Below are 27,295 nucleotides of genomic sequence, written 5' to 3'. Positions count from 1 at the left end.
CAGGGCGCGTTCCGTCACATTAATACCTTTACTGCTCGGCTCCATTTGTTACACACACTCAAGACACACACTCAGGGGGAGCCCGGGGCTGTGAATGATGGCCATATGCAGAACTGTGCTCATCTATAACCCCCTGTGGCTGGAACAAAGTACAGTAGACTCCTTGAGTGTTGAAACCAAGGTTAACATTTGGAAGTGGTGCAGTGCAGTTTGATTCAGCGGCTCTGCGGAGAAGTACGCCCAGCCGGGGTCGATGGGTCCATAAAGGTTAGTGGAGTGGGTTTATATGTAGAAGGCCACTGGCTTAAATGAATGTGTGAGAGAGAGAGAGAGAGAGAGTGTGTGTGTGTGTGTGTGTGTGTGTGTGTGTGAGAAAAATCTGGCAGGAAAGGTCAACAAGTAACTCGCTGCCCTCTTCAAGCTGCCACCACGAGATGTCATGTGACCTCTCTGCGGCCAACAGCAGCCACTGGTCACTGCACGGCTCGCCTGTGTTAATATGTGAATGTGTGAGAACGCAGAGCTGGAAAAGCATGCATGCTCAGCACAATCCTTCCCCTGATAAATAGAGTAAAAGCAAAAAGCGAGATAGCTGATGGGTGGATCAAAGGAGAAAACACTGGAGGACTCACACTCAGGCACACCAGCCCAACAACGGCTTACCATTAAAATTCAAACAGGGCAAACCAAGGGTATAGAAACTGATACACAACGATTGGTTTGGTGCTGTGTGTGTATGCATGTGTGTTTGGCCATGAAACAAAATAATGATAGATTATCCTTTTCCATTACACAAGATGCAACATGTCCAAGTTAGTTTGTTGATTTATGTTGCCTTTTGTGCTTGTTGAAGAAAAAACCTGATGACCTCTGCATAAATAAACACGAATCACCTTGAATCAGCTGTGTGTGTGTGTGTGTGTGTGTGTGTGTGTGTGTGTGTCGTGTGTGTGTGTGTGTGTGTGTGTGTGTGTGTTAGCACGCAAAGCAAAAACTTGAGATTTATGTCGGGAAATCTTTCATTCACCTTCTTCGACCACAAAATGTTTTGTAATTCTAATATTTGTAATTTTTTATCCACCAAGAATCTATGAATCTTTCAGATTGTTTTTAACTTGTCTTTGGTCAGTGTTTAAAATAATTTCTATTGACGATATTGATGAATTATTTTGTCTATAAAATTTAATATTAAAACCTTTTTTTATGCAAAACCCCAAGATATACAGCTTCATTCATATATGACAAAGAGTTTGTGAAGCTGGAAATATTTGATTAAAAAATGACCAAAAGAATTAATTGACTATTAAAACAGTTATCAATTCATGGTAGTCAATCAACTAATGCATAAAATCAATTCAGTCCTTTCGGCTCTAAGTAAGAGTATTTGAAGAATGAGCAGCGTTAGAGGCTATTAATTGTTTAGTCAATAAATATTTTTTTTTAAAGTTATAAATGGCCAATAAAACTGGACATTAAAACTTTTCCGAGGTGATATCTAACACAGTGGTTACCAAACGATTTTAAACCACAGCACCATGTGCACCCACCACCACCCACTGTGGGAACCACTGGTCGTTCAACAGTGGCGCAAACACAAAGATATTAAATTTATAATGATAAAAAATCAAAAACCATAAAAAGTAAATTGTCACAATTCAGTAAATTGAACTAGTAAGAATTTTGTTTTTTTGCTTGATTTTTCTTGACTTTCTTAAACAGTTGTATCCATTACTAAAATTAAAATTACATCAACTAATCAATGAATAGTTTCAGCACTTCAGAAACGGGACTACAGTCCCTGACAAAAGTCTTGTCACTTATCCATTTTGTAGAAACAACAGCTTATAACCTGACTTTTAATTAATCCATTGGTTTTAGAAATGGCTCATATGAAAGCTAAAATCCTCCAAAATTATGTTTAATATACTAAAATAAATTTGCTTCATTGAAGAAAGATTGATCATTTAATGAACACAGAAAGGTCAGATTTTGGCAAGACAAAAGTTTTGTCGCCTACAGAGAGTAATGTGAAAATTGAACAAATAATTTACTTCAAATACAAAGATATGTTGCATAACATCAGTGAATTAAGTAGTGGTTCTGTGAGATCCATATTTAATATCTTGTATGACTTCCATGAGCTTGAAGGACTGCATCCATGCGGTTCGACAATGATTCATACAATTTATTGATGAAGTCATCGGGGATAGCAAAGAAAGCAGTCTTACATGCCTCCCAGAGTTCATTAAGATTCTTTGGTTTCATCTTCCATGCTTCCTCTTTCATTTTACCCCAGACATGCTCAATGATGTTCATGTCTGGTGACTGGGCTGGAAAGTCCTGGAGCACCTTGATCTTCTTCGCCTTGAGGAACTTTGATGTAGAGATGGAAGTATGCGATGGAGCACCATCCTGCTGCAAAATTTGACCCCTTTTATGGTTGGGAATGTAAGAGGTAGCTAATACTTCCTGATATTTTAGGCTATTGATATTGCCTTCCACCCTGCAAATCTCTCGCACACCCCCATACTGGATGTAACCCCAGACCATGATTTTTCCGCCACCAAATTTAACTGTTTTCTGGGTGAATCTCGGATCCATGCGGGCTCCAGTAGGTCTCCTGCAATATTTGCGGCGGCTGTGATGTAATTCAACCGAAGATTCATCTGAGAAATCCACCTTCTGCCACTATTCCAGCGTCCATCCTTTTAGCAGGCTGTGGGCCTTGGCAAATGCCACACGTTTTTTTAATTGCCTTTTGTTTAGTGCTGGTTTTGGGCACTGATTCGACCATGGAGGCCATTTCCAGACAGAATTCTGCAAACTGTCGTGGTTGACACGGGTACTTGAGGTGACCAGGCCTGGTGGAGCTCTGCTGCAGTGGAAAAGGGGCTGGCCTTGGATTTTCAACCCAACAAACGTTCCTCCCGAGCAGTTGTCTTGCGGGGTCTGTCGGACCTGGGCTTGTCAAAAACATCTCCAGTCTCTTCAAATCTTTTTCTTAGTCTTTGTACTTGAGGTGTCAGCCACCTCAGCAGTGGATCTGGTCTTCAGCCTCTTGATAATCAACGCTTTGGTCTCAGGGTGAATCTTAGGCATGTTGTCAGAGGTCAAATTGCAGTTGATGTGAAGGTCTGGTGTGCTGGGGTTCTTTTTGTACACACCCACTAATTGACTGATCAATTAGTGATCACAGGTGAGGCTGTAATCTAGGATTGGGTGCATCATATGACAAAGCGACAAGACTTTTGTCTTTGCAAAAACTGACTCAGTGGGCTTTACCAAGCTGTGAACGTTAGAATGCTTTTCAGCAGTTTCGTTTGGCACCAAAACAAAAGACAAAGTACTTAAGGTCAACTTGTACACAAGCGACAAGACTTTTGTCAGGGACTGTAAAGAAAACTACTGCTTTGATTAAAGCTCTGTCCCTAAGTAACATTATCATAGTAACATCACCGCAGTGTATTACAGTGGATGTGCCTCCACCTAATAAAGAGCGCCTCACTTATATTAAACTTTACGTCGCGCATTTACGGTATGAGCCGACTGTTTAGTCCATCATTTAGTAACTACATTGATGAGATGTGTCGGGATCTCTCTGATGCAGCTCAGCAGGTGACATTCATTGATTGATCACATATACTTGCACCACTTGCTGGTAATAAATCAGAGCTTGGCTTGAATGTGGAAAAGTCAAGGCGAACAGCTCACCAGGTTCCTGGGGGAAAACCTTGCAGTGTCCTATGAATATAATTCAAATCAAATATGGCCACCATGTATGGCATTGTGTATTTGAACCATTTTACTCTCCACGTGAAATTTTTACGCATCAATGAAACGTATGAAATGAAAGACTTTGCTGAGAAACTGCAGATGTGTCGCAGAGGAACAGAAACACATGTACAGTAAATAACCTGAGCCACTGGGACAAGCTGACTGAAGACCATCCAGCCTCAGTGTTTATCTGTTGGTTTATGTGTCAGTTACAGGCAGGACCCCTGCTGAGACCAAACATGTTGTAAACGAGGCACCACAGATAATGTTTTGCAGCGGGTGTCATTGACTGTGTCCCTTTTGAGACTACACATAAAACACACAAATGTCAGGACGCAGAGGCAGGTGTGAGGCCTGAAAAACTAATAAAACACAGCAGTGAGCATATGTGAACATGCTACACACACACATACCACACAGTCCATGCTGCTATTACACACACAGTGGGTAGGAGAGATACATAATCCGCACACATACACACACACACACACCTTTTCATACACAGGCTGTACTCAGGCAATGTTTACCTGATAAGAAAGGTCACTTTTGTCATTTGAAAGCACACAAACCACTACAGGCTCCACTTTTAAAGCTTCAGTAGAAAGGAAAAGGAGGGCAGCCCTGCCTCTGGACACCTCACTCAGGCAGTCATAATTACAGAACAAATCACACTGCTCTTTTCCCTCCGTGTCATTTGAAATAGTGGATTAAGTGCAAAAAAAAAAAAAAGGGGCAGATTTTTGAAGCTCGGCCATCTGTGTTTTGCACAAGAGCGTGTGTGTGTGTGTGTGTTTGTGTGTGTGTGTGTGTGTGTGTGTGTGTGTGTGTGTGTGTGTGTGTGTGTGCGCGTGTCTGTCTGCTTCCTTATCTCATCTGAACCATCCACCTTTCACACAGCTCCCAGTTGGTTTTTTACTCTCCAAGCCAGAGAGGTCGGCTTAGGGCCCTGAAACTGGGTCATCTGGGTGTTGGTTAAAGAAAGAAAAAAGGCTGGACACTGGCTGCAAAGCTGCCTGGATCACGTACAGGTAGGGGAGAAAGAGATAGAGCAATCGGTGGGATGAGGGGGCGTGGGGAGTGACAATTGGAAAGGTCAGGACAGAACAGCGCAGCCCCGTTGCTGGGGGAGATATTTTTGGACAGCACGCCGGGGTCGCAGCGCCAGACTGTCAGCCTCTGCTCTCGTCTGGTTGCAGGGGCCGGAGCCAAGGCGGAGGCCAGAGAGCCTCAAGGTCACGCCCTGCACCTTTTCTGCTGACAGAAAGAGGGACTGAGAGAGGGATGGAAGGAGGAAAGAGGGGTGGAGAGGTCACAAGAACCCGAACGCAATGCTGCCGTTACAGGTCTAAATAAAACTGCCTCTGTTCTTGTTGTGTGTACACATCTGTGCAGGGCGCCTTTCGGGTCAAGATGGAACAAGACAGGGCTGCCGGGTACACACTCTCATTTCTAAGGCGAGTGACAGGTCAGGAGTTTCACCTGTCCACAGGGGCCTCTGCTGTGAAATGTGATATCACTCCGAGCTTGACCCAGATAGCTTTAGAGCTGCTCAAGTAATGGATATCAGGTGGACAGGAAGTTTTAAAACCCATTGCAGTTCGACAGCACTTAAATTGAATGTTTAAATAATTCTGCTTGATTTTCCCTATTTATTTCTTTCACATCTCCTACCTCCACTCATACTGTCTCAGGTAATTAATTGTTTAAACAGTAATAATACAAGAAAAAGAAGTTCCCGATAAAAGTGTATTTGCATTTCTGCAGTGAAAAACACACAGAAATACAGTAATTTCTGTGTACTGTATATACAGTAATTAAGCAAAAAATTATCAATTATCTGGACAGTGTTTGTTCTACCCTGTGCTGATCAATTTCTGTCATATAACAATGACAACAAATAACAATAATTGTAAGTAGTATAATAAAATTAATTAACTGATTCTTCATAAAATCAAGTTACTTCAGCTCCAGTGGTTTAGGGCAAATGTCAAATAATCACAAAGTCCCTGGTTCAGTTCCAGTTGGAGACCTTTTTTTGTATGTCCCTCTTTCTCTGCCTTTGTTTTCTGTCTGTCTGCCGTTTCAGCTGTCCACTTAATTTTAAAAGAAATTTGTATTTTTTCTTTTAAGTACCACAATATAACCCTCTATTTCTCTTTCCTCTGTCCCTCTCTTTTTGTGTTTATTTTTCACTCAGTATCAAGGCAGTCATTGTGTATCCAGACAATAAACAGAGCAATTTGCAAAGGAATTGTCAATTTGAAAACAGTTTGCTGTGTAAAACAAAAAAGACAAGGGACCACTGATTTCTAATTTAAGAAAACAAACGACAAAAAGACGAAATGTGTTTGTTTAAACATTTTATTGCTATGTAAAATTAAAAATCTCATACCTCGGATGAAAAAGTACTACTCTTAAATAACACAAATAAAATCAGGCAAAATAAAAAATATTTGGCATTGTGAATTGATGTTCAGTGTGGGAAAAATTCAATTAGAGCAGATTTAGCACAGCATTGCTGCTACACTTATTAGTCAAGACTGATGTTATAAAATGTACACTGTACTTTATTGTACAGTCTGTTGACAAACTACCATCTTTGAAAGTTTAGTCAATGTATCATCTGATGTGGTAGTACACAGAGCCAAGTAAACTACTAAACATACAACACTGCGTTTCTCTCTACCAACATTTAATACTGTATTTAACTGAGGTCTTACAGTAGTTTCATGACATATTGACCTTAAATAAAACCCAAATGAACACATGAAATAGATGTGCTTATTATTGGCACATCCATGATTTCCCTGGCACTTGAACCGACAGTGCAGTGGGGAAAAAGGCTGCAGCCGCTCATCCCAGCCAAATCTCTGCTGTAAAGTAGATTTGGCCTGATGAGCTGAGTCATTCAACGTGCTGCACAATCTCTAAGCAATGCAACACATCCGTATTATCCTTAACACATCCGGACTCGAGACGACAAATCGAAACGTGAAGTGTCTTCTCCTGAGAGCAGCCGATACAAAGACACAATAATTAATGACAACACAGAACTTCAAGTATATTCCAAACGCAGCTCCTCTGTCTAACCACTACATCTCGATGAGGGACTAAAATCTAAGCATGCAAACACTACTATAATGTGCACCCACTTTCTCTTTCTGTGACAATCTGCAAAGTGCATATATTAGGAACTGGGTGCTCTCTGAGACTTAAGTTTGGCTCCTTTACACTGTGGCATCAAAGTCAGCTCGTTCTCTAAGAGGCAAAGAGGCTTGGCTTTACTACATTGACATTCTAAACATTGTGTTGCTTAACAATAGTGTTGCACTTAATATCACACAGGTATAACATGAAGCATTAGCATTCAAAAGTTAAACATTTTGAGTTCTCTGGGCACCACCTCTCTACTGTTACTCTGAACTGCAAAAACTAGAACATAAAGTGACTGTTAAAACATTTATAAACATAAAGCCTCTGATATAAATTATGAAATAAATTAAATTCAAAATAAGGAAATAAAAGAAGTGATTACAGCCAGCAAAAATAAGCTTTTTGTTGTTTGTTTGTTTGTTTTTGTTTTTGTTTTTTACATCCACTTTCTCAAACAAGGGATAGCTTTATTGATATCATTCCATATCTGCATTTTGCATCAGCATTCTCTGCATTCATGGAATACCTTACAAAATAAATAAGTACATAAATAAATAATCCTTGCATTGTTTAGTATTTGTTATTCTTTCCTTTTACAGTACCATGACTTGTAACTGTACAGTGAGTAGGTATAATACAGCAATTACAATGAGAAAGAGGGATAAACCCATTGTCTGGTGTTACTGGGGCTAAAGGGAGGGTTCCGGGGTACCGGTGGTCTGCTGGTCTGAGCAGGGCCAAACTAATCTAAATTGAACAAGGCCCTTTAGCAATCCCGAGTCATCCAGCCTTTCTTTGTTGATCTTCCACGAGTGGATTTGGCCAAAGGTGCGGCTCCATCCTGTGTCCAGAGCTGCCCCAAATTCAGTTCCATACCGGGATTGCTGAGATTGGAGTTTGGCTGGGTGAGAGTCAGGGGGAGGGAGGCTGAGGTCAAAAGGCGAGGTGTCAGAAGCCAGGGTTGCCACGGTGACCTCAGAAGTGGCCCATCCTGGCGGCAAAAAGGCTGCGGGAGCGTGGCATGGCCGAGGAGATGCGGCCAAAGCTGGACGAAGGCCACTTCATGATGAACTGGGAGGTCACTGGCAGCAGATACCTGGACAGACGGACAAGAGCGAGGGACGGAGGGATTAGGGGAAAGGATGAACATAATGAGAGGATTAGATATGCAAAGGTCAAAATTTAGAGGTCAGGACGCATTAGTGCTTGGGACTGAGACCAAATATCATCCACTTTTCATATATTGATTCTACCGTTTATGGCCATCTCCATTTGCACATGTCAACTTTAATAAAGGCCTGATGATTTCAACATATTATGACATCACCTTCCCCTTGAAAACGAGAAAAAAGAAAGGAAAAAAAATTTAAAAATTGGAGGCTTAAATTATGAGATTCATATTGACCAGGCGTATTTTGTGTCGGGCTGCAACTAACAATCATTTTCATCATTGATTAATCTGTCAGTTATTTTTTCAATTCATCAATTTAAAAAATGCCAGAAAATCGTATAAAAATAAATAAATAAATAAATAAAAATTTTTTAAAAAGCCTGGCATCTCGTCCAAAACCCAAATATATTGAGTTTACTGTCATGTGTGACAAAGAAAAGCATCATATCCCTATATTCAAAAAGCTGGAAACAGCAAATGTTTGCTATTTAAGCTAAAAAAAAAAAAAAATTACAGAATTATTCAATTATCACAATAATTAGTCTTCCATCATTTCTGATAATTAATTGTTGCAGCTGTTATTGTGTAATGTGCCAAATCTAAAATTCCATACACATAGTGCTATCAGTTACTGTCCTGTTTAATTAGGTTATATGCAGTATTTATGTATCTGCTCATAGAGTAATAAATTATGGACCTCATACCGACAGAAGCAGAAGAGTTTTGTCTTTCTTTCTTTTTCTTTCAGGACAACTGAATTCTCAACTTTGACCCTTAAATTTTTGGTATCATGAACAAAAAATCCTCACCTATCATTCCGAGGCATAGACGTCAGAACCTTTCTAAGACTTTTCTATGACACCTTCCACCGAGACAGAGCAGTGAGGCAGCTCCTGCTAACAGCGTTCCAGTACCTGAGAATGAGACCAGCGTCAGGTTGAGATAGAGTCAGGAGGGGCTGAACCCTGCTCCCATCTTCCTTAGTTACTGGAAATGAGTCAGATATGGTTGTCAGAGCAATGTCAGATGAGATGATCAAATCCTGGACAATGTTAACTGGAGGTTATGCAAATGTTGGGGTACTGTTCAGAAGACAATGAGACAGGAGTAGTTTGAATTCTTCCACACTGATCAGTTGGAAGAATAACTTAGTTTTATGGGCTTTTGCAACGCACTTTTAATATTGTGATATTATACATCATGTGACCTTAATGCCACAGCCGCAGCGAGGATCTTTAGCTAATAAAAACTACATCTAATACTCCTTTTAGTTAAACAAGTACAGTGGTCAAAAGAAATACTACCTGTGGAAGCGTTTAAGATGTGACAATCTAATCAAAAGAGAGCCACTGGGGCAGAGGATTACAGAATGAAGAAATAATATCTTCTTTATAGCTGGTGCAGAGATAACACACTTTTTCTCTGACAGCTCTCTTTCTTTGTAAAATAGCTCTTGGACAAATTAGCTGAGCAGTTTCCTCTTAAAGTCGACTGGAAAGTGGGGAAAAAAAAACAAAAAAAAAACGTGTCGCTGAGGGCGTCCACTTCAACGTAGTCCCAAACCCAGGAGAGTTGGAAAGATTCAAATTAACTTCATTCAGTCCAACGAGTGTCCTTGAAACAGCTTCAAGTGGGCCGTAGGTATCCCTCCAGCACATCTTCTTCCACTGTGACTGGACTCGGGGAATGAGGGCTCAGTCCAGCACTTCCTCTTAAATTCCTTCACTCAAACCCCAGAGAAGAGAAGAGAAGAGGATAGGATGTGCTCTGCTTTCAGCCTTTCACATTTGCTTCTGTTAGGTAGCAAAGTGCAAATTTAGAAAGGACATTTTATGATTTTCTGTCACCCTCTGATTCATTTTTGCCTTATTTCTTATGTTTTGTATTCTCCTCACTCAGCACCTTATATTCCATCTCTCTCTACTATGAGACTCACTGTAGATCCGTTGGGATCCTGTTCATGGATTTGTGGTATGATTTCTCCTCCATTTCCATAAGGTTTTTCTCAGAAAACCTCAAGCCCAGGCGTGGGAATAGTAGTAAAAAAAAAAAAGAGAGAAAAAAAAGAGAAAGAAAATCAAATATTGAACATTCATTGGGGGCCGAGTGTGTGTTCTTCAGGGCTCCTCTGTTATTCACTTTGAGAATATTCTGCTGATAGAAAGAACCATGGTGGTAGTAGTGGCAAGGAGTGGGGTGTGGGGGCTTCTCACGTCCATGCGGCCGCTGTCTCTGCAGGCTATATTTAATTGGAGCCTCATTCTGCATCTTCCAGGTTCGTCCTCCTTTTGATCATAAAGACGGTCTTGGCAACAACGTGCCTGCTTGAAAGCCAGGGGGAGGTTTCTTCATGCACTTGTGCTTTGCTTGAATCCATCAGTTGACAGGGAGACAGAAAGATACTCTCCTGCTTACATGCAAAGCTACAATCTACCACTGTTCCTACTGACAGGCCATCCACACCACTCCTAAGTCCTCCATCGAGATGCAACTGCCGCAGCGAATTAGGAGGAGGCCAGACGAAACAAAATGGCATGAGTAAGGATGGAGGGGAAGACTGCCATGATAGCTGACGCAATCATAAACCAAGAGGTACAAAGAGGCTTGAAGGTTATCTGCAGCCCACATTCAGCTCAACACCCCAATTAACCCTAATTACTGCCACACTTTTCAGACAGATGAAAGTTAATAAAATCTGAAACTTTTGTCATCATGGTGAAATTGTCTTTGCGTAGTGACAGTAATTCCAGGCTTAACAAGAAAGTCATTAGTGGAGCTATTTGGCGACTTCCTCTCATCTGCCCACACAGACTGAAGGACTTTTCTAAGACCCATGAGGCTGTTGACACACCTGATCAGGGCTCTCTACACAGGAAGGATGCTTGAACAAGAGCGGGCAGGTGTGGTCATCAATGGAGACCCCAAAGACCTCCACTAACAGACCCACTTTGACGTGTGCCAAAGGCTGCCAAGAGCTGTGCGAGGAGTGTATGTGTTATGTATGTGTGTGTGTACTGTGTATGGACAAGAGACTGTGTTTAGATGTTGGATTCCTGCATATACGATCCATGATTTCAATGTGAGAAATAGTTGAAGTAGACAGACCGTAGGGGTCTGCCAAAACTGGGCTTCCATCCAAACATTCTTTGTGTATAATCACATTCAATTGCAAAAGCTGAGTGGAAATGGTGAAATTTTAAAACTGCTCAATCTCCTTGTCATTTTCTGAAAAATATCTGTCTATTATAGCCTTTGAGAAATAGTCATACGTGGTATACAGGCGTGACTCACACTCAGTGTTCGTAATCATGGTTTGTCAGTAGCTACTGGATTTTTATATTTCTTATTTCATAGTTCTCATCTTTGGATTAAAACAACTCAGTTATCAGGATTCAATTCCTGACCTTATATTTCTATAGAGTTGTTGTCTGACATTCAGTTTAATTCAGTGAAGTTGTGGTCTTGACTTAATAAAGGAAACCTAATTATTTTTTATGATTACATTATTTATTTTAACATTTGCATTAAAGGACAGGTGCACATTTTTTTCAAGTCTGTCTTACATCAATACTCACATACCCATATATACTGAAATGTCATCATAAGCTTCAGCTGAAGCTAACGTGAGTTCAGCAGTTTGATGCAGACGAATCAGGAGGATTTTTTATTTTTTTTTAGGTACAGTGCTTTTACTACAAAATTCCCTCTTTTGTTTTACCTAGACAATGAGGTTTGGATTTTGATCCCATCCCCTACACTAGAAGTGTTAGGGAGAGATGCCATTAAGGACAACTGAAAAACTGTTTAAAAGTTACAGTTTACATTCCAGTTTGATTTGAACACAGCTCAGGAAATATAGATCGAGGTTAGCTGAGTGCAAGTCACCGAGGAGAGACGGATGTTTGTTGTGTAACAGTCACATGACATGTGCATGCACGCGCACACACTCTCATACACACACAGTTTACCCTCTCAAATAAAGCTTATGCATCAATGAGAAAATAATCCTAATTGCTTCTCGGCTATCTGAAGTAGCGGCGGGTTGCGACTTTCCCTGCATGCCTGATGGAGAGATGTGAACTGCTAGTGTTGTGAAACTGCAAACCGCACAGTGCAAGCCAACCATTTTCTGTCTTTTTGTGACAAGAAGCGAGCGGTGCTTAGGTTGATCATGGCACTGATGCGGTGCAGGTGAGGCGCTCAGTTCCCACTGAGGCCGTTCGTTCTGAAAATGCACTCAGGGTAAAGATGCTCTTGATAAAAGCATTGGGTGAAAAGCATAGTTTAGAATGTGGCAGCGGGGTGATTGGCTGGTGATGTACAGCAAGCTGGACGGATGGTTGCAGTGTTGACAAGCAGTGCTCCAAACAGTCTCAATACGCTTCCTTCTCCTTCCTTTTAAAATACTGTTTACAGTTTTGTGGTACGAATAATCTCTTAATTTGAAATATATTCCATTCTCGGTCCAAATATCACTTATTTGAATGTTAGTGAGGGAAAGGAGAGGAGGGCATGCTTAGACTGTTGGTTGTGCAGCCTAAGCAACCATCATCGGGCAGGTGGGGACCAGGCTTTTTGTTACACCTGTGAGGTGGTAGGAGCAGCAGAAAGCGGTGAGTAGGGACGGTGCTGGAAGATGGGGGGGTTTAGCAGAACTAAACCAAGCAGAGACCTGCGTCGAGGGGCGAAGAGACGGAGGAAGAGGAGGAAGAAGAAGCGGCAGCGACAGCAGCAGGGGTGGAGCCATGGGTAGAGGCTGGTCCAGCAGCAAATGGTAAGCTTTTTTACACAGACATATATAGACAGAAGAAATAAGGAGAGACAGACCAATGCATGCTTAAATGGACTCTCAAAGATACCTACTGCAAAAATATGGATACACCAGTGTACATAATTTTGTGCATGCTCGAGTTATTAAACCCAATTACAGTTATATCTTTACATTTTTATTCGTGAATCTATCCTCAAAACAAATTGGCTGCAGATAAAATAGTCCATAGCAACAACGTCAGATTAGTCAAAACATAAGAAGCGCTACAACTATACACAAACCCCACACAGTTTTTTTGGAACAGCTGAGGTTTTTTATACTCTAGGTGCAAAGTGATAGCCTGTTAAAATATGCACAAGAGTTATGAATCATGTAAAGCGAGGCCCCAGGAAAAAAGGAGCTCTCTCTCGCGTAAGGTCATTTGCTGCACAGGCTCATCTGGGCTCTAATTGAATTAAGCAGGCCTCGGGGGGCCCCAGGCTAACCTGAACGCTAATCTGTGGGCCATTATTTCCTGTTAACAGCACACTCCCTCTCTCCTTCTCTTCACCCTCCTCCCTCCCTGTCTGCCAGCCCAAAGCATATGTGCTTTAAAAGTTCACTCTCTCCAAACCTGAGCTGCTGTCTCCTGCAGGGATCAACCTTAAAAATAGAAAGAGGCTGATTTTTTGTTTGTTTGTTTTATCGGGGTTATGTGATGAAGATGATTGCTTTAAGGCTCCACGGAGGAGAGAGAGAGGTGGTGTTTCCTGAGAGGTTTAATGATGATAGCTGTTGAAATTTCAAATCAAAGTTTTCTTGACTGTATGTGAAAGTGTGCCTATTCATTTATTTACTCAATTTTTTCAGTGCTTTCTAAAGAGAGTTAAAGTTTATTAGTCGGCATCTCTGTGGTTTAACAAAATCAGCTTTAATAAGTTTCTATCTGGACCTAAATATCAATCAGGTGGACGATAAAAGTATTGTAAATGTTCCTACCATAAAGGATGCCTCCTGTTGATCTTAACACAGTTTCAGTGTCCAGGGGGCATTTTCTGCCCCTGATATGTTGTGTTTTTTGTCTTTTTTATATATATATATATATATATATATATATATATACACACTTTGATACTATTTTGACCATATACATGATGCACTAAAGTAATCTGTAAACAAACTGTGAAATAATCTACTTGCAGTATGCGTCTGAAGACTTCCCATGATATTTTCTGCTCAAAATCCACGGCTGTCACTCGCTGGGATTCTTTAACAACAGTTAACATTTGCTTTTCAGGCATTCAGATTAATTCTCTTTGCAGAGCAAACGCTCAACATCTTGTACAAAGATACTGACTGAGTACCATTTGAACCTAGGACCTACCAATTCTTGAATCCCATCATATCCTTGAATCTTATCCAGCCACCCTACTATATAATGAACTGTCTATTGCAGCAGGAATCTTTCAAAAATAAAGAACTCAGTGGGAAGATATTAGAGAGTTGAGTGTCCTTCTCACCTGGTGTCATCCCATTCGGGGCTGAGTCCGGTCAAAGAGCCACGGGACTCGGAGACAAACTTGTAGACGACTAAAAGGCAGTCTCGGCACAGCTGGACCAGCCGGCGGCAGCACTGCAGCTCCTGGGGTGAAACCACCTCGCTGCTCTTACTGAAGATGGTCTCCCACGATGAACTGGAGAGCAGAGAGAAGGCAAATCACAGCACACACACGCACGCACGCACGCACGCACGCACGCACGCACACACGCACACACACACACACACACACACACAAAGAAAGAGTCAAATAAAGTTAGCAATTGTGGATTAGCATAACCATGCAGTCATCGGTATAAACAAGTATACTGTATGATGTACACCCGCATTAAGTCACATACAATCTAATGTGTGGCCTCCAGCTGTAGATGTGTGCATAAACATTTACGTGCACACTCTCCCACACACAGACATACAGGAAGACATACAGACACACGGAAAGGAAGGATGAAACAAATCCAAGTACAGTTAACCCCCTTTACAGCCCGGGACATACCCCTGACTGTGAGAGAGCTTCAACAACTGAGACACACAACCCTGGGGGGTACGTTTGATGTCTACCCCCTTTCACTCCTTGGGAGGTGGGGGTGCTTCCTCTGAAAGGGTTCAGAACTGTGTGTGTTTCCATTCTCTTCCTCTAAGTCGTTTTCAAAGCCTGTTGAATTCATTGCCCACAATAGCTGCTAGGCTGTTTGATTGTTGTTAAGTCCCTTAGATAAAATATCAAACAAGAGACAGAGGGGAGTGGGGGGGGGGCTGCACTTGGATTTGGAGTGTGCTTTTTGACGTGCACTGCTTCGCTTTCGCCGCGTGACATCGGGGCCCCCTGTTGGGTTCATCCATGTTGGGGCCGTGGCCTGCTGTAGGGAGGGGCCGGACAATAGGCTAGCAAGCTAGCTGGATCATCCAGGGCAGGCTGTGATCAGACAAAGGCTGCATGGGGTGCAGCATGCTGGGGGTAGCTGAGGCTAGGTTAGGCTAATCCCCCCCAGCTCTTTACCCCTCCACCCCATCTTTTCTTTACCGTTTTTATGATGTCTCATTTTCAGTCCCTCACCTCTCAGTTTTTTCTCTGTCACAGAGTCCCTTCTCTCCTTCTGCCTATCATCCCCTTCATCTATGTCACTGGCTCACTCCCTTCCTCACTCTCCCTCAATTACAACTGCCAAGAAAGAAGGGAGGAGGAAAATGGAAAGCTGTGGGCAGCTACTTTAGTTACACACTCTGAGCCCTCTGTGTCAAGGGAAACACGGCCACTGAACAACTGAACTGTAAAGAATATGGAGAGACGGAGACGCGAGAAGGTCACACCTTTATCACAGACGATAAAGCCACTAGCAGCTGTCTGCATGTCAGGGTTATATATATACGTGTGTGTGTGTGCGCATGTGTAGGTTTGATCGAGGGTGCTAATATGTCTTTAAGGAAATAAATATATGGAAACCATCTTGATGCATCTGAGGATGTTTCTGTGTGTGTGTGTGTGCGTGTGCGCGTGCGCGTTAAAAAAAATGTGTGTAAGAAAGAGAATGTGAACCACTGATGGGAAACAGTCCAGTTTTGTGTGTGTGTGTTTGTCTGTCCGGTGTCTTGCCGGGTTTCTATAGGGACATGATCAAGTAGGCTGTCACTGCAGTGACTCATCTTCTAGGAAGCCACTTTCTGTCAGATCAAAAAAGCAAGTAAAAATAAATAAATAAAAAAGGAGCCACAGGAAAACTTGAAAGTATCAGATAACAAACCAAAGTAAAAGAACTAAAAGGCCTTCATTCACCTTCTTCCTGCTCTTCTCCCACCCCTCTCTTTTTCTTGCTCTCACCTGTGAAAAAGCCCTGATTAACAGCACAGATTTGTGACCTTAATTTGCACCTTGTCTCCACAAACTAACACGTTTCTTTCATCACCAAGAGCTTTCAGGAAAGTGCAGCAGGGTCTGGTTGGTCTGTCACTCATTCTCTGTCATTCAGATGGCACTGCTTCCCCAGTCATACTGAATAAAAATGGGAAATTGTCCCAGCTGTCACTGAAACTGGTACACTGACGAACACTGGGCTTAAGGACATGGGGAGATTGGTGGTGCGAGAACTTGTATTTATGGAGATGGAGGAGTGGCAGTATGCAATGAATAGAGTGGTAATTGGTCTGCACTGTGATCATTTGTTTGTGCTGATTCTGAAGTATAAGTTTCAAACAACTCAAGTTCATCAGGGGAGGTCTTTGTGATACTCAGGACAATGGTCTTGGTTTGGTCATTGATTACAGTAAAAATCAAACATTATAGATCTTCCTTTTTTTTTTTTTTAATTCAAGTACTTGAATGCTGATTATGATTACATTTTTTTTGCAATTTTTCTGAATTTGACAGTTCTTTGTAGGTAGAGGTGTTGTGACCGTACAGCTGGTATCATCCATTGAAAAATGCATTATAAAATGAATTGGAATTTATAGCAACTATGCCCATTTGTTCATTGTCCATTATAGCACATGTACATGAATAAACAGGCTTGTCAGATCATTAAACAGCATCTGAGACCCCTTCACCCCACACCTTTCTGACACTGAAATTGGAGGTGGGTGTGTCTGATAATGTTCTAACTTTCCAAAACAACAATCTGACAATCACTCTCACATCACATATTATGGGCAGCTAAGAAAGTAGGCAGGTCAGTTACACAGCCCTGCTCAAACTGGCCTACCCAGTGTTGGAGAAGCAGTTCCACAGGCCCTGGCCATGACTCCAGAGCAGCCGGTTGAAGACGCGGTTAAAGAGCCGGTAGAGGTGGAGGCTCTCTACGTCCGGCTCTCTCCAGATCCGCTGTAGTGCCGAGCGTATATTGGTACGTACAATGTCCAACACCTTAGTAATAGAGAAAATAAAAGGGAGAGGGGGGAAGAAAAGAGCGAGAGATGTTTAAATCAAGCATGTGATAATGAGGGAAATTAATGCTACAAGACAAAAGGTGACAGTATTTCTAATTGATATCCGTGAGCTGGCATTTGTTCTAACTGTAATTTCCTTCTGTTTTTTTTTTTTTTTTTTTTTTTTTTTATCTTAAAATTAGCAATCACAGAGGCTAAAGGATTCACTCAGTAACTGAAAGCAAGCTTGCATTTATGAATAAAAACAGTTAAAAACACACAGACACACACAAGCACACAAACACATATGTGCAAACATATCCTGAAAACTACTTTAATCAGACCTTAAGACATAGCAAGATTTTGGAGCAGGTACATCTGTGCATTCATGTTAAAGCATGTGCAGACATATAGCCTATATGTTTCTGTGTGTGTGTGTGTGTGCGTGCGCGTGAGTGTGTGTGCGTGAGTGTGTGACAGAGGCTTTAGTCGAGCAGGACAAAAAGTGCTAGGGCAGGCAGTGGAGACTTTGGTAGAGGACTAATTGCTGCACCAATGTCAGTCTTGGAGAGAAGATGCCAGAAGTTCCTGGGCGGTCTGAGAACACCTGCGCCATCCTTCCATCTTCCCTTCTTTGTTTTCCCACCCCCATCCCCACCTCACTTCCTTCTTTTCCAACCTTTTTTCTTTCTCTCTTCACCCCGCTCAGAGTGCAGCACTGTGGCTCTTTTGACTTTGATTCCTCTCTCCTCATTACTGACGTGCCCGTCTGACTGTGTGTGCGTGCATGTGTGTTTTGCGATGCGAAGAGGCAAGATTTCCCTACAGCAATATGAGGCAAGCAAGACACATATACACACTCAGACAAACTGATAGATGAGTAAACACACACACAGATATGTTTTGGTATGGTAATCAGATGGCAGAGCGGTGGGCGCTACATTCCTGACCTCTGCCTGCTGCTCATTAGGCTGCTCCACTCCAAATAAAACATCAGCTCACACCGCCACAGCCCACAACACAGCCGAGCACAGTTGTGCAGAAAGCAGTGGCTGAGAGATCACATCATTACTGACACATCTACTGGATGCCATTTCACGTCTTGTCCCCTCTTCTGTTTTGTTTACATCCTATTTGGTGTCTCTACCTCTCCACCACTGTCTGACATGGTAATGATCTTCATGCATGTCTTATTTTTTATCTTTCTATGATATTTGATTTGGGATTTATTTTTGTGTTTTTAAAAGTTGTTCAAGAGCATCCAAAGGAAAAGGTGGGAGCAGTGACATTTTGTGATATTTACCAGCTTTAACAATGCCCATTTTATACAGAAGGACAAACTGTGTGGGAGCGAGGGCAGAAGAGAGAAGTTTATACAGGTGTCAAATAATAAATGTAGCCCATTTTTAAGACTTTCACGGCTAATATATCCAAAAATGAAGTATTATAGCCGACATTAGTGATTGCGAGCTTCACTGTTATTAATTGTTATTCAAGTGTTAATAATTAAATCAAGCTTGGGTTTTGTCTTTGACATACACTCACTCTTTGTCTTTCTCAGGCACACTGAAATACCTCTGGTCATTTTGCTGTATATACCCAACCTTTCCACCTTCCATTGGTATTTGTCCATGGAAGACCTGTAGTTGGTCGAAATATTGCTTAATAAAGAGGGGAACTCTGATTCCAGTGTGCAGGCACTCTTTGTATTGTAATTTTACACAGAGATACCTGCCAGATTTCCCCAACTTTCTATCTGCACATTTGAGGACATGTTAGCCTCTCTAGTTCAAGGCCACATCTCCACCAGCCCTTCCCCTACAGCTGCTCCTCAAACCAATAAACTACAGCAACTTTTCTATTTCAAAAGTGTTGGGGTTATTATCTTGACCACTTTGGAAGCGGTGACTTTCAGTCCAGATTCTTGTAAATATCAAACAGTTTTTAAATATCGCAGTGTCCCTGAATGTGTTTTGAAGTTGATCAAGAGGTGAATACTTTGGATAGATATTCTGCCAAGCATTGGTAGCTACCAAAGATGTGTAGCCAAACCATCCTCCAGTTCTCTACTGGGACAGGCCAAATTAACAGCATGACTCACCTTCCGTTGTTTGGTTGAGTCCAGCTTCACTAGCCAATAGGACGCCACCTTTGGTTTATGATATTTCCAGTTGTCGAGGATCTGAGGAAGAAAAGTCAGAGTGAACATGCAGAAAACTTGCATTAATACAGACCAGCGTTCTTTTAGAAGTAGTAAAAAATATTTGAAAACTGCCTACACGGCAAATACATTTCATTACATCTGTTGTTTCCCAACAATCCTCTGTAAAAAATACAGGGTTACAGCACAATTCTTACAAGAATTGAATGTGCATCAACAATAAAAGCAACAGGTCAGGTTAGACAGATACCAGCAAGAAAAGATGAATACATCTCTTTAACTGTAACATCATACTACTCTGAACGCCATAACATAGCACAGTTAAACCTGAAATACTTTCTCTTAGTATTTAAAAAGTATAACAATGCGTCAGAAATAGAGAAAGGACATATGAACTAAATGTAGAGCTCATTCCCACAGTCACACAGAGATTCTCTTTCACACTTCAACCCAGACATGGAATCTGTAACATTGCTGGGTTCACCTTTCTGTAAATGTAATAGGTTTTTGGCTTTCACACGCAACTCCTATATGGAAAAGTTTGGTGTTAAAACATGGCATGATTTTTTACAGATAGAACTGCAATGCTCGTGCGATATTTGAAATCTGACATGTAATAGGATGTAACACAGGCAATACAATGTAAGAGAGGAGGGAGTGTGTACAGCAGCACATCACTACATTGTTATTCTGTCTTCAGGACGCAAGGAGAATAGAGCTGCGGTTTTTGCATCAGACAAATTTCTAGCTCCTGCTTGGTTTGGATGATACTTCTACTGATAAAACATGCAGTTTTATTTACATGTGAGCTGAGTACAAAACTTTACAGAAATATTAATGAGCTCTTAGTAGGTGTAAGTGCCTTTTATGGAAAACGTGACTTGAGGTCATTTTCAAACGTGAAACCAACGTGTGTTTGTCTGAAAACTTTACTGTGTAATTGGTGAATTTAAATGCAGCACAACTGAGAGATAATTGTAAAATCAATTCATGATCTCTCGTTCCTTAGCAGAGAAACCCTATGTTTAGCGGGTGCGTCAAAAATCCTTAGGGCATGTGTTGTTATGCTCAAAAGCTGTGCTGGATATTCCCATGCACTTGCTCCTAGTGCCAACACCACTGTGTACCTACAGGCGCTGTTATTGTTGCTCTGTTGACTTAGTCTACATCTCCCCACTGGTGCACATAAACCTCTCACGTAGCATGCTAGATCCCCTGCAAACAGTGCTCCCATTGGGAAGCTTCAGTGTAAACTTTATGTGTACTCACAAACGCATGCATGCATGCACACACACAAAAAACAATCCACAAGGATTCACAGACACAGGGCTAAGGTATACAGTAAACACTTTTGTTCACTTTCCAGAAAGTTGCTTATTGACTTGTTTAGCTTTCTCTCTCAATAAGAACCTTATGAACCTTGTCTGCTACGCTCCACGCTCATTTGTCACATTTGTTTCATACGTACACAAATTACCCTCAATTAAAACACAGCAAAACACACTCAATACATTTCACCTTTCAATGGTTTTCGCTGCAACAAAAAAAGCAGGTTTTGAGTGAAAGATAAAAGAGGCAATTACTCAGATACAAACACATCATTAGCCCAATTAGACCTCAACTTTAAATCATGGAAACCATAAAATGCCAAAGATTGTTTTCATGCCAAGTGAACGCTCCTTGTCTCCTGAGGCAAAAAGTGAACAGCACAGGTGCAGCCGCTTGTCTGCGTTTCCATGGTGCTCTCATTAGGGTCTGTTAACAGTACAGGTGTGGTGGTAATTGTCTCTCACAACCCCGACACACCCAGATTTCACGCACACACACAAATTTTGTTATCGGTGTTCTTGTGAAGAAATTGTATGGGCTTGCATTAATTACTCTGTGAACTTGCCCTAACTTCACCTTAATCATAACAACTACACCTTAATTTTGTTAAGATGTATTTATTCATTATTAGACCATTAATCGGTATGTTATGCCAATCTTAAATGGTTGTTCTGTTTATGCAGGCAAAACCCTTATAATAATATTCATAAATTTGATTTGAAGAGCCTGTCACATAACCCAAGGACTCCACATAAAGGAAATGAGCAAAAAACTTCATTAATAAAAAGATTAGAGGGTTATCAAGCTCATTTATAAAAGCTGCTAAAAGGCAAATAAAGGGTAATTTTGTTTTAAAGTCAAGTTCTGTTTCCAACAACTGCAATACTCAGTATTCTCTGCAAAGTGTGTTTTCAGGTTGTTAATAATGGCGAGATATGTGACCAGGCCTACAATAAAAACTGTGTGAGAAGACCAAAAGTCATTTTAATTTCGACAGGGGTGCAGCTCCTGTGTGGTGGTGCCATAGTTGCACTCTGACCTGCTCAGCCTGCCCCCACCACACGCTCACTGTAAGATGGTGCCTGCGCTGTCGATCTAGTTGCTGCTGTTGGTGTTGGTGTTGCCCTGCAGGGCTTCCAGGCACCCGGCTGTCTACGCTTTTAGATTTTTTAAACTTAAGAGGCCAAGTGAGAGAAGTCCTGTTGACCTTGCACTTTGGCCCGAATGTGACATCGAAAAATAAAATAAGCCACTCTGGTATACTTCTTCCAGTACACTTCACATGCAGCGTACTGAAAACAAATTTTATCCATTGAACATTTTGGTGGTATTTTTTGTCATCAGTCAGCCAAGTGAAGACAGTTTGGCCGCCTGCTGTCCTTTCAGCACCACAGGCGGTGTGGTGCTGAACAGACAGCTGGTTCTGAGGACAGCGATGACTGTAACAGAGTTAAGAGTCAGTGTAGACGGGGCAGTTGGATACTCTCATGGTACTTTTGCACTTCTGGTGTGAATTCAAAGTGAGCCTCTTCCTCTCTTTGGCACACTTCTTAAGTCTTGTCTTTTTCTTTTCCTTTCAGCCTTTTCTATTGTAACTTTTAAAAACAAAAATTTTTAATTTATCACCTAGATAAGATGTATTAAACTTAAACTGCTGTTTTTATATGGCCAGCAAGGAAATAATACAAAGTTGTGATTGCTAAGAGTGTTAATCCATAGCTGCCAACACTGGCTAGTTACTAAAACTATTATGGGGATGCTTACTATTTCAACAGGCATTATGTAGAAATAGTGGCAGTACAGTACATTCATAATTAACATCATTCAATTCAATACTGGTATATTACTGATTAGCCATATGAGACAGTTTTTTGTACACTGATATAAAAAAAGAAAAAAGAAAAAGGTGTGTACAAAACACAAACACACACCAAATGCAAGGACACAGAGATCTGACCAGAAATAGAAGAGGCACTGATTAATACAAAGGAGCAGTGGGGAATAGCGCGGGGCTGCAAACTGACCGACAGGTTGTCACTGGGGTCGTTTGAAAGACAATGGGAGCCAGGCCAAAGCGTACAGGCTATTGTGGAGGGAGGAGAGGAGGTCACTTTTAGTTAGGCTGCAGAATGACTGCACCTGGCTGCAGAGGGGACACTGGGAATATAGTGGGTGTGGATTTCTGCTCAACACTTGTACTCCATGTTCACTCCCACTTTTCTATCTTTGTTTATTTTATTATTTTTCTTATGATAATTTTAAACATTTTTTACACTCTGTTTCTGCCTCTGAATCATTTTGATACAGAGAGAAATACACATCAGATTATTGTATAAGGAAATGCATACACCAATACAATGAAAAATTAAAAAAAAAAAAACCTGCATCCACCTCATCCAGCACAGCCTCGGCCTCTTCTTCAGTTTTGCCGGGAAGCCTGATCTTCATGGCAGTGAGCGCGGCCAGAGTCTGACGCACCAGCTCTGCCTCCTGCTCTTTACTCCTCAGGTTTATCAGCGGATCACCCTAAATGCACACACAGGTACAAGCACACAGCTCAAGAAACAATTACAGATTTACAGATACACATCAATATTAAACAGAATGTTTCATTTAACACTATAGTGTCGGCTCACAGCTATACCAAGCTCAAATAGACACAAACAGCATGCTAATGACAGACCTAGCAGAAATGGAATTTATTTTATTAAGGTTTAAATTAATTAAAAGAAGCAATTAGTGGTACTTTCCACAAACAGTAAAGGCTTTTTTGTGTCAGAGGAAATTTATCACTTTTATCTATGCATATTATCTTGCATTCACCCACGGGGTTTAACATGACAAAATAGTGTGGACAGGGTGTAATGTTATTATGTTATGTTACTGTATTATGTATATTAGTCTTAAATATTTCTAATTATCGGGTTTCCTTTGAATTTCACAGGTATTTTACAATATGTATGTTATGCCCTGAGTGCTGAGTAATTTATGATTCTGCAACAGTAACAACTATTATAGTCACAGATCATTATTTCTTTACATAGAGCAGAATGCAACATGCTATGTATAAAAATACCCTCCTCAAAATACAATTTTATGACTGCTACAGCAACGCACTCAGTGGTGAAACTATATCCAATTTGAGATTTTCCCGTTCAAGCGTGCACTTATCTCCACATGTGTGATTCCCACAGGGAACTCAGATTGCAAGACGGTAAAAATTAGGGGGGAAAAAAACAAGCAAGTTCTCCTGTCATTTTGTATATACATGTCAGGATGCAAACATACGGCTGCTACACTCTATATCTTTTTTCAGTATAAATATTTTTCACTTAGTCCTGTTAAATGCTAAAAGGTATTCTGCCCCATTTATTTTGTTCCAGTGTATCCACAGGTAACCAGCATACTTGTAAAGAAGTAGAGGGAATGGAGGAGGCAGGCGGAAAGCAACAGATGGCAGCATAATAGAAGATTACTGTCGTGCGCTACAGTAGGCCTATACAGTATGGAAGGAGCTGCTTAAGAGAGTCTTAGTGGGTCAGGATACAATAAATGCCAGTGGAGGAGTAAAGCAAAGGGGGAGGGTAAAAGCTACGATGGCAGAACAAGTAAATTTCTACGTCAGTCTTTGGTGAAACAGAATTGGAAAGTGATTCTTGAATGTCTTTTTTTTTTCTTTTAATCCTACTTGGAGTAGAAGACCAGCAGAGGGTTGCCACATTGAGCAAAATGACAGTTTGACTATCTGAAAACAAATTTTGTATACTTCTGTGACTGACAACTCATCTCACACATTCTGAAGTGTGTGTGTGTGTGTGTGTGTGTGTGTGGAATGTCTTACTATGTTGGAGTGGATGGTCCCCAGGCTATTGCTGTGAGGCACACGGTGGGCGGAGCCACTGCGGCTCAGCGAGTGAGAGCGCAGTGTGGCGGAGCTCGGCCTGACAAGAGGAGTGGCGATGGGAACTGTAGGGGAAGGCTTTGTAGACAACGCTCGCACCTCACTTGGTGATGAGAGGGAGGAGATGGATCGAGGACAGGAGATGGAGCGCCTGATTGGTCCAGAAAGTGTCGGTGAAGCAGAGGGGGCAGGGCTGGTTTTGAGTGACTTGATTGGAGGTTTCCAGTGCATACGGCCTGTAGAGAAAACAGCAGAGAGGGAGTTGGGAGGAAAACTGACTCGCTGTGACACTTTGATTTCTCCTCATCCCTGATCCTGTCTCAGTGCCCCAGTCACTGTCAAGCTTTGCTCTCTGCTTTCCATCTGTTGCCGGGTGGCTGTGGAGATGAAGTGTGGCATTAAAACTCCCTTAGCCACACACTGGCCTAGTGTGTGTGTGTGTTATTAACGACCACAGCATGTGTAGTCAAAGCCAGAAACTAAACAGTAGTCCTGTCTGGTTTCGGGATGGATTAAAGGGCAGCTCTCTCTGTCAGTCTCAGGCACACATGTGCACACACATACACACACATGCACACACGGACACGCAAACATGCAGAAAATGAAGCTGAAAACCCACACTGACACTCTCCATCACCCTTGAAACTCCTCCAGCCAGTGTATTAGTGTGTGTTTTTATTCGTGCAGTGTGTCTGTCTAACATCAAGTGTGCACACGAGTGATTATACCGTATGTGTCTGTCTCTGTGTGTTTGTGTGTGTGTGTGGTTGCTGAGCCTTGCGAGGTTTGGCTATTGCCAAATGAGAGCATTACGGGGCTTAGTACTAGCAGCCCTTTGGTGGCTTGGTATGGAGTAGGGCTTGGCAGAGTTGCTGTCTCTCTCTGCATACACACACACACGCACACACACACGCACGCACACATTCATAGATACTTATGGGCTCTTTCATGGCTTTGTCCCTTATTTGGTGACAAATAGAATGAGCTAATGCAAGGGTCCTCTCTATTGAGCAGTAAAACCGGCGGCCCACAATGCAAATAGAGATTTTTTTTTTCTTTCCAAGGTCAGCACATAAGACTACTGTGAAAAGTGTCCTCCTTCTGACTTCAAAGAGCTGATAGTGAGTTGATGTATGCGACTTATGAGAATTTGTGGGAATGTTTGAGACTTATCACTCTCCCTATAAAACAGGGGATATTTCAGCATTAAACTCAAGGTGTTTTCAAGGTAAACAACGCAGAAGGCCTTTTTTTTTTTTTTTTTTTCAATCGAGTTCCTTCTCCTCTTCATCTAAACTTCTTCTTTCACCTTCCATTCACTGGATCTGCACTGTTCAGGACACTTTTTATTCCTTAAGTGCTTTTCACTGCTTCAACATTTTGTGCATGAGTGTGGGTCTACAGCTGTGAAGCTGGGAAGCTCCGTTGCTTAAGAACTCAAAGAGCCACATACTATGAGTCACAGGCTAAGATAACACTGCTTACACTTTAATTAAAATCCAAGGATCTGGTACCATTTTATCACATCAATTAGGTGCATAAATGCTGGTGGGCTGCTGAACATCTGTAGTATTTCCTCTGCTCTGCTGGCCCTGTGCTGCTGCGGCAGAGTGTGTACTGTATGTGTGTGCAGGGCGGGTACTGATCAAAGCAAAACTCTCAGCATTTGTATGTAAAAAAAAAAAAAAAAAAACTGTGTGTGTATGTTCATGTACTGTATATGGAAATGTGTTCTGCACAACTATGAATATATTTTTCAAACTGAGTAAGTGTGAAAAGTATACCAGGCTGGAGTGGATGCCATGTGCTTGCAGCACCACTGGATCAATTCAAATTCCCTCATTGCATCATTATATACATTAATGTTTGCTATCTCCCCTGCCTGCACTTTATTCTCTATCATAGTCAAATAAAATGGAGATGGATTTGGAAAGGCTAAAACAGAAAATGTGTAAAAATATGTATATATGTAGGTGTCTGACGATCCACGTTTATATATCTGAAGCAATTAAGCCAGCCACTATGATCAGATGGGGGGTTCCAGCTAAAAAAGAAAGACACCAACAAACAGGGCAGGATGAAGAGAGAACAAGACAAAATGAGGAGAGAACAAGCGAACAAAAACAAAGTAAACAAGAAAAGAAAGATCATAGGAAACAAGGTCCCTGTCAAACCCCCACACTCTGGCTTCCTAATAAAGACATTTTTAGACACTTTTATACATCCTGCCGCTTTACCTGAGCGCTCAGCCAAGTTCTTCTCCTTGCTCTCCCCAAGGTCGTAGGAAACTTTCTTCTCCCTCTTCTCTCCACCTCTTCCTCCTCCTCCTGCTTTCCTCCTCTCCTCCTCCTCTTCATCTGAGGAGGAACAGGAGTTTTCAGCGCTGCTGCCACTGGTGAAGTCAGCCAGGTAGTCTGGTCGTTGGCGTCTTGGTGTCTGGCTGCACTCTGGCATGGCGGTCAAGGGCTGGAAGGGACAGACGGATACAGGTACGCAAGGCAAATGCATATGTATGAATAGAGCATACATGTACAGCAGAATGGGAACAAATAGAGCCATATATAGATAGATTTGTGTATGTATAATGAATGAAACAGACATGACAAGAGACACACAAACATCCTAATTTTATCATCATG

The 27,295-nt window shown here is 41.6% G+C and overlaps 1 protein-coding gene across 4 annotated transcripts in view; it reads right to left on the bottom strand.

Annotated features, from left to right (window-relative positions):
* Positions 1-6,117: 6,117 nt before the first annotated feature.
* Positions 6,118-27,295, bottom strand: part of ttll7 (tubulin tyrosine ligase-like family, member 7) — a 68,063-nt gene continuing 46,885 nt past the window's right edge. For 2 of the 4 annotated variants that reach the window (XM_023411040.2, XM_087175310.1), the window contains exons 15-23: positions 26,894-27,122; positions 24,597-24,892; positions 23,147-23,281; positions 19,367-19,447; positions 17,103-17,263; positions 14,369-14,542; positions 12,771-12,877; positions 8,908-9,012; positions 7,934-8,023 (exon numbers count right to left, since the gene is read on the bottom strand). In XM_023411040.2, the coding sequence (XP_023266808.1) occupies positions 8,930-9,012; positions 12,771-12,877; positions 14,369-14,542; positions 17,103-17,263; positions 19,367-19,447; positions 23,147-23,281; positions 24,597-24,892; positions 26,894-27,122 (1,266 nt within the window). In that variant the 3' untranslated portion in view covers positions 7,934-8,023; positions 8,908-8,929. Of the gene's footprint in view, positions 8,024-8,907; positions 9,013-12,770; positions 12,878-14,368; positions 14,543-17,102; positions 17,264-19,366; positions 19,448-23,146; positions 23,282-24,596; positions 24,893-26,893; positions 27,123-27,295 lie in introns of all 4 variants that reach the window. The other 2 variants (XM_023411042.2, XM_023411041.2) reach the window with 2 other exon arrangements.

The sequence above is a fragment of the Seriola lalandi genome, unplaced genomic scaffold (assembly GCF_002814215.2).
Source record: "Seriola lalandi dorsalis isolate HSWRI2012SDOR001 ecotype SW California unplaced genomic scaffold, Sedor1 jcf7180002054446, whole genome shotgun sequence".
In the NCBI taxonomy this organism is placed as follows: Eukaryota; Metazoa; Chordata; class Actinopteri; order Carangiformes; family Carangidae; genus Seriola; species Seriola lalandi.
The sequence above is the reverse complement of the archived record's forward strand: the minus strand, read 5'-3'. Positions and strand labels throughout refer to the sequence as shown.